We start from the raw sequence: 8,027 nt of genomic DNA, 5'->3' as shown, positions 1-8,027 counted from the left end.
CACAATAGAATGGGAACATATATCAATCAATATAAGGTACAAATGGCATACAAATCGCCGTCTAAAATATATGGAAAATAAATCTACTAAGAATCTGATTACTGAATACTGATATATCTGATTCTGATCATAGTAAACAAAATAGAAAAATGAAACGAATGATAACAAAAAAAAAATGAAAATCAAATGAAGACAAATAATAAAAAACAGTGGTGGAGTTTACCGGCGCAGAAATGATTCATCTTCATTTTCACAACAACATCGTCAGTGAGTGTATCCGTACAAATCAAACGGCGCCCAAAGAGCGTCAAGGGGGCAAGGCCGCTTGGAATCGAGGCGGACCCAGGGCTTCCCGCTGCCGGACCAATGCAGGAGGCTCACCGGGCCAGCGTGGAGGTCCCGGCAGCTTCCCTTAACGTTATCACCTCCCAATCCATGTTGGTTCCACCGATGCTCGATGGGCGCCACGTGTCCCGCGAACACAAGAAGGAACGGCGGCAAGGACCCGAGTTCGTAGATCCGTGCGCTCTTCTGAACCTCCATCCACCTCTCTATCCTCTTTGTGTACCCTTCCCTCCTCCACCTCACCAGATCCATCACCATCACCCCCGTGTTGAAGTAGCAGGGCCTGCGCCCTTCAAATGTCCCCGCGAAGCGGTGGTCCGACCAGAACGCCGCCGTGAAATACTTGCTGAAGTTGGCGTGGCAGTACTCGGGTGCTCCGATGGTCCTGGAGCCCAGGCTGGTGCTCCAGAGCTTGGATATGTCGTCAACGACAACCAGATCGGAATCGAGATAGATGACTCTGTTGACGCAAGTTTCGAGAAGGTCAGCGAGGTAATTTCTGGCGTAATTTAGCGGTTGCTCTAGGGCTTGCCTGACGGAGGTTGAGATCAGGTTGCGAACGATATTGGGATCGAAGTAGTATACCTTGAAGTTCAACTGCGGGAAGGTGGATTGAACGAGGGAATCGAGATTGGTGTCGGAGACAAGGAAATGGAAGAAGATGTTCTCAGGGCAGAGGGAGTGCTGGAGGATGGAGTGGACGGCGGCGATGGAGCCGCGGAGGTACTCGAGGTCGAGGGTTAAGGCAACATGGACAAGGGAAGGGTCGCAGACGGTGGTTAGGGTGCGGTTGTTGGGACGGCATTGCTCGGCATTGCGGAATGGAGAGGCCTTGCGGAAGGAGAAGCGGTTCTGTGGGTCTGGCTGGCGGATGTAACCGTCGAGATGCGGCGAAGATCGGATTGCCTCCGCTGGGTGGAAAGATTGCAAGGAAGGGGAGAGGATTATCATCAGCATTGCGGCTGAGAAGAACCCCGAGAATCTCATTGCCCACGACATGTTGCTCCTCTTCCTCTTCCCCCTCTTAGAAAATGGGAATTCGAAACTCTAGGGTTCTGTGTTTGAATTCAATTGCGGATGGGATATTATTGGAGAGATAGAGAATGTGGTGCGTAGTATTGAGTGTGAATCAAAGCAAGGATGCCGTGGGCACGAAGAACAGAATTAGAGGCGGAGGAAGAACAAGAGCAAGGGAGAGGAATCCCATTGGAAAGGCGTGGTGCTAAAGTGCGCACCCTTCTGCCTTTCTGTATTCTTCCTCTCTCTATCTCTATCTGCCTCTGCTAACCCTTTTTTATCTTTTACCTTTCGAGGGTTTTTCTTCGTTTTTGCTTCCCCTTCTCTTCTCTTCTCCTCTCCCTCCAATGTGTGTTGTTGGTTTTGCAGTGGCAAAGACTGAAGCGCAAGCGCACACCGTGCTTTTCTTTTTTTTATTTTCTTTTGCACCATTCAATTATGCACTGTACGCTCCCCGAAAACATAATTATTGGCATTTACTAGGGTGAAATTTATTTATCACTTAATCTTCTTATTCCTAATTTGTTTATTTACCAATTAATTGCTTGCCAAATCTAAGCAAAAATATTATTTACTACCTTTTTTCGATTGAGTGGCAGGGTAACAACCTACAAATAACAGCTGTGGTTGTCGTCTGTTTCCCAAAATGACAATAGTGTCCCCTGACCCACGCTTTTGTTCCATTTTTGCCCCTACACTCTGTTTCGCTGCCCTTCCTCCTAGTTCCTTTTCTTTCTATACCCTATTAACACTATACACTACGCTAGATACCCGAATGCCCTATACTCTACAGTACGTTTTTGTACTTGGTGGTTAACTATGTCTGCTCTCAAGTATCAAGTATGCACTCTACAGTCTACACTCCAAAATGAACACTCCACCGTCCGTGGTTGTTAACAGTTAACACTTACTTTGGGAACATTTTTGCTTTCTGATTAAAATTAGTAAACAATAAAAATTAACATACAGTTTATCTTCATGGTTAATACTTAATAGAAGAGAGTTATTAGATGACCGTTTTTATCTTATTAGATTATGAAAACTATTTTTAGATTAAATATTAAAAAATACTAGCAGAATAATTCTAAGCAAAATTCATTATTCAATGTGTATATCCTGCAGTAAACATTATACAACTAATGCGTATTAGAAGCAGGTGATACGTATTCAATTATTAGTTATTTTTTATTAGTGTAAACTCTTGAGTTCAAACTACAAATCTCTTTATAGGCGAGTCATAAATACTTTGAAACTTGAAAGCAAAAGCTTTAGAATAATAAATTTAATTTTGGTGTGTTGTTCTTGCTCTTTGCAAACCTTTTTCTAGTTTGTTACTTTAGACATCTACCCTAAAGTCTGCAATTCACACTAAAATTCAAAGTGCAACATTTACTCTCTCTTGGTTCCAATTTTACAAAAACTTCCAACAATTTTGAGATTTCACTTAAGAAAAATAAGTGTTATATTATAGTTAGTTGGTATATACGTTATTTTAATTTATTATCTATATAGTCCCTCGACTTAGTGTTAAGATTATTATTATATGTGTTTGTGTGGGTGTTACGGAGCTTTGATGATAGGGATTGATAACTAGTGAATACCTATAATTGCTTGGAGTTTATGTTCTGTGACTTGCTTTTGTTGGGGTTGTGTCTCTTGGCTTGTCTCTTGTGTTGGTTATCAGCCTTGCCATTTTGAATTAACAAAAGAAAAGGATAGGCCCTCCTATCTGTTACTTTTTTTTCTCCCGTCTGGGGGAACTATAGAGAAAAAGGCGTATTGAAAACTAAGATGAACCCCAATCAAAACTTGATCGGAAATGGAATAATTCGGTGTTCTTTCCTTTTCATTTTAATATCAACGGATGTGCGTATTAAGAGTGTTTATGATTTGACTATTTTAAATTTTATTTGTTTAAGATTTTTTTTTATTAAGTTTGAGTTTTAAATTGATCAAGTTCATTTTCAAATACGATGAGAAAGATAATATCATGATGATATTTTAGGAGTAGAATGAGATAATAACACTAAAGAAAAAACAGACTAAACAAAAAGAGAAAATTAAAAGAAGTCGTCTGAAAAATCGAAAAAATGTATATACAACTATTTTAAAAGTAATTTTTTCATCTTGGAATGTTAGGGGTTGGTGGGAATTGAAAAATTGAATATGGTAAAGAACTTTAGAAACAAATTTAATTTGCATATGTTAGGCTTGATAGAGACAAAAAAAAGAGGTTTTAACGAAATTTGATGTCGTGCAACTGTGGGTAATGATGTAGTGGGTTGGGAGTTTGTGGGAGCGGAATGTGTTTCTGGCGGTCTATTGTTGATGTGAGATGTAACGGTGTTTAACATAAGTAACTGTTATAAAGGAGTTAGATGGTTATGTGTGGATGGAGTGCTGGTAAAAAATAATTTTCGGTGTGTTTTCTGTTTGGTGTATGGAGAGCATGTCAGGGAAGAAAAGTTTATTGTGTGAGAAGAGTTAAGTTTCATGGCCAGATTATGTCAAGTACCTTTCTGCTTTATGGGGGATTTTAACGAGATTGTTCAAATAGAGGAGAGGAAAGGGACTACTTCTCTGCCAGTGTCTGCAATAGAGTTTATCTCTTGGATACAAGATATGGAGCTAGTGGATCTAGCTTTATCTGATCGCAGGTTCACATGGTTCAGGGGCCAGTCATGTAGTTGTATCAATAGAATTCTGGTTAGTTTGGAGTGGCTATAAGAGTTTCCTGAAACTAGGTTACGGGGAGGACCAAGAGGCTTGTCAGACCATTGTCCAATGATTATGGATGTCACAAGGATGGGAGAGGGCCCAAGGCCTTTTCGGAGTCTGGATTCTTGGTTTATTTATGATGATTTCTTGAGGATGGTGAAGGAGGAGTGGAGGAGCTTAGGGGAGGCTCAATTCTTGGACAAGCTGAAGGCTATGACGGTTCCACTACGCATATGACATAGACAGAATTTTGGAGACATGGACATGAGGATTAATAGGTTTGAAGAGGAGATTAGAAAAGTCGATGATATGGTGAGCAACGGAGTGCATGATGGAATAGCAGAAGCAAGGAGGAAGGCGCTTGTGAGTTCTTGCAAGCTATGGTATATCAGAAAGGAGATACATTGGAAGCAGATGTCACGATCCAGGCATGCTAAGGAGATGAACAAAAACACTAGGTACTTTCACAATATAGCCTCGGCACGGAGGAGGAACAATCGGATTAATGCCTTGAGGATCCATGGAAGATTAGTGAGGAATCAATCCCGGATTAAGGTTGCTATAAGAGACTTCTATAAGGACTTGTACGATCAGGAAACCTCCCCTAATATAGGTTTTCAGGATGGGCTGGTGAGGCAGATTACTGAGGAAGAGGCAACATGAATGGAGTTGATGCCAACTGCTGAAGAAATAAAGAATGCAGTGTGGTATTGTGAGTCAACAAAAGCACCAGGGTGTGACGGGTATAATATGAACTTCATTAAGAAGTGTTGGGACGAAGTTGGGAAGGAATTCATTGAAGCAGTGATGGGATTCTTCCGATTAGCTAGGCTACCTAGGGATTCGAATGTTACTTGGGTGGCATTGGCACTGAAGTTTGTTGGAGCTACTGAAATAAAAGATCTTCGGCCTATTAGTATAGTGGGTTGTGTGTATAAGGTCATATCTAAGATGTTGCTTCGGAGGATGCGGCATGTGATGCCAGGCTTAGTAGGCGAGACTCTGGGTGCTTTTGTGCAAGGTAGGAAAATTCATGATGGAGCTTTGATAGCCTGTGAAACTGTGCAGTGGGTAAGGTCAAGAAAAAAGAGCTCAGCGATAATTAAACTAGACTTTCAAAAAACTTATGATAGGGTCAAATGGAGTTTTGTGGATATAGTTTTACAGAATATGGGATTTGGCCAGAGGTGGCGGGGTGAATTAAGGAGTGTGTATGCTTTGCGTCTATGTCGGTGCTTATAAATGGGTCCTCATCTAAGCCTTTCAAAATGGAAAGGGGCCTACGTTAAGGAGATCCTTTGTCGCCCTTTTCTGTTTGTGCTAGTTGTTGATGTCCTTTATAGAATGATCGGGGAGGCGGTGAGAAATGGGCGCATCTCTCCGCTATTGGTTGGACAGGATAATATTGAGCTGTCACACTTGCAGTTTACGGATGATACTATACTTTTCTGTCATCCAGAGGAAAAGACTATTAGAAATTACAAGCGTCTACTGCGTTGCTTTGAGATAATGTATGGGTTGTGTACTAATTTTGAGAAGTCCAGTTTCATCCCAGTTAATTGTGAACAGTGTTGGACGCGGCAGATGTGTCATTTGTTGGGATGCAAGGAAGCCTCTCTGCTAGTCTGATACCTAGGCATCTCTTTGGGAGCAAATCCAAGATTAGTTAAGACTTGAAAACCAGTGATTGATAAGGTAGAAGGAAAGTTGAGTTTGTGGAAGGCAAAGACCCTCAATAAAGCGGGTAAGCTAGTTCTCATTAAAGTTGTTCTCAATAGCCTGCCTATATACTATCTCAACTTGTACAAGATGCCCAACGCAGTAGCGGAGAAGTTGATCTCGTTACAAAGACAGTTCTTATAGAGTAATAAGGATGGGAAGGTTGGGATGCCACTAGTGAGATGGGAGGTAGTGATGGCTCCTAGAAAGGCGGGTGGATTGGGAGTGGGAGATGCAGTGATCAGGAATACAGTTCTTCTGTTTAAGTGGTGGTGGAGGTTTTCGAAAGAAGATTGCCCCTTGTGGAAGAGAGTTATATGCTCTTGTCATAGCATGAATCATTCTGAGATGCTATGTGGCCAGCCTGTCCCTATAAGAGGGGGTCCTTTAAAGGATATTTGTCAGCTTCAAATTAGGGAGCCACAAATAAGAAAGAAAATGATCAGAGGCTTGTCGATGGATGTAGGGAATGGCAGAACAATCCGGTTTTGGGAGGATGCCTGGTTACCTGGTGGTATGTTGAAAGATAAGTTCTCAAGACTTTTCTCGGTCTCAAACCTTAAAGGATCTGTTATAGGGGATTGCGGGTTTTGAGATGGGTTAGAATGAATATGGAGCTTCCAGTGGAGGAGAGAGTTATTCCAATGGGAATTGGAACTTTTACACCAACTCCATGAAGTCTTACAGTCTGTAAGGCTAACAACTGAGAGAGAGGACAGGGTTGTCCGAAAGTTTGATAAAACTGGTATTTTTTCTACTAACTCCTTTGTGCAGGTGTTGCAGGAAGCAGTTCTCACGGAAGAAATAACAAGCTATAGTTTCACTAGTGCTATTTGGATGGGTTTCGTCTCGTCAAGGGTCGAGTTATTTTCTTGGTTTGTATTAGTTGAGAGGGTGAATACTAAGGAACGACTATGCAGATTAGGTGTTATTGACCAGCATGATAATATGTGTATTTTATGCTGTAAGTTTGTTGAGTCTGCTTTTCATCTATTTATTGGCCGTGAGCTCACGTGGCAGGTTTGGTGTGCTTGGCTTTTCGCTTTTGGAAGGACATGGACTATGCTAGGTACACTAAAGCAACACTTTGAGAAATGGACGAATGCTTCACAAAAAAAGAATGAGAGGAAGAGATGGCTCGTGGGATTCTTTGCTGTCCTTTGGGTAATTTGGCTAGAAAGGAATGGTAGAATCTTCAATAATCAAGCCTCAGGTATGGTGAAAATTATAAACAGGTCCTTTATGCTATCAGACGAGTGGTTTGGTAGTGAACTTTTTGGTTGTTGATGGCAATACTGAAGATGACTAAAGGGTCCTTTACTTTTTGAGTTGTTCCATGTAGGTGTGTATTTTGAGTTGTCTTTTACTACTAGACTTCCTATTGCTCCACCCTTGATGTGTTGAGCACTTTTTACTTAAAAAAAAAGATGTTTAAACAAAAGTCTTGATAAAATTAGTTATAGATTTTAACTTTTTTATAACTTCATTTAATATTGTTTAGGGAGTATTTGGATGATAAAGAGTTAGTTTGAATTGGACTTGAAAATTTTGAAAACGTGAGATGACTGCCTATCTTATAATATATATAAAAAAAAACTTCAACGTTCAAGTTAAATAGTCTACAATAAGATAGAAATACAAATTTGTGAAGTATAGGAATATTTGATCATACTTAAGAACTAATTGCTTCCTTATATATAGTGAGATAGTTGATTTGTATATTCAGTTTCATTTCTTTCTTAGAGATAGAATATAGTTTTAGATTTGTAAATCTGTTAAGATTTGCTTGTGAGATTTTGGAGTCAGTAGATTGAACTGGTTGTTGAGTAACCCTAAAAGGTCAATTTAAAATGTGAGGAATAAATATGTTTTATATTACCTGAAATTATTGTTTTAACTTTTTTATGTCTAAATTTTAACGATATTCGAGACAAATTAAAGATTAATCTGAAAATTGTCAAAGAATTTTTTAAGAGTTGGATTAGATTAGAGTGCCTAGTAAAAATTTTGACCATAAGAAGAATAAGAAGTGGTTGATAGAATTTTTTGCGGTTATTTAAAATATTTGGTTAAAACATAATAGTAAAATTTTCTAGAATCCAGAGATAGGTGTTGAGGGAGTCAAGAATAGGTTGTTTTTTAGTTACCGGAAGTGGTGTGGTGTTGATCCATTCAATTATTAATAGCAATGTCGAAAATGACAATAGATTATATTCTATATTTTTACT

General features: G+C 39.8%; 1 protein-coding gene across 3 annotated transcripts in view; it reads right to left on the bottom strand.

The window, feature by feature from the left end:
• LOC107492450 (probable galacturonosyltransferase-like 7) overlaps positions 1–1,806 on the bottom strand; it is a 3,524-nt gene extending 1,718 nt beyond the window's left edge. For all 3 annotated transcript variants that reach the window (XM_021126382.2, XM_016113468.3, XM_052263242.1), the window contains exon 1: positions 224–1,806. In XM_021126382.2, coding sequence (XP_020982041.1) covers positions 265–1,344 — 1,080 coding nt within the window. In that variant the 5' untranslated portion in view covers positions 1,345–1,806 and the 3' untranslated portion in view covers positions 224–264. The remainder of the gene's footprint in view (positions 1–223) is intronic.
• Positions 1,807–8,027: the final 6,221 nt, after the last annotated feature.

Source organism: Arachis duranensis, chromosome 6, assembly GCF_000817695.3.
Source record: "Arachis duranensis cultivar V14167 chromosome 6, aradu.V14167.gnm2.J7QH, whole genome shotgun sequence".
In the NCBI taxonomy this organism is placed as follows: domain Eukaryota; kingdom Viridiplantae; phylum Streptophyta; class Magnoliopsida; order Fabales; family Fabaceae; genus Arachis; species Arachis duranensis.
This window is presented reverse-complemented; position numbering and strand designations above follow the sequence as displayed.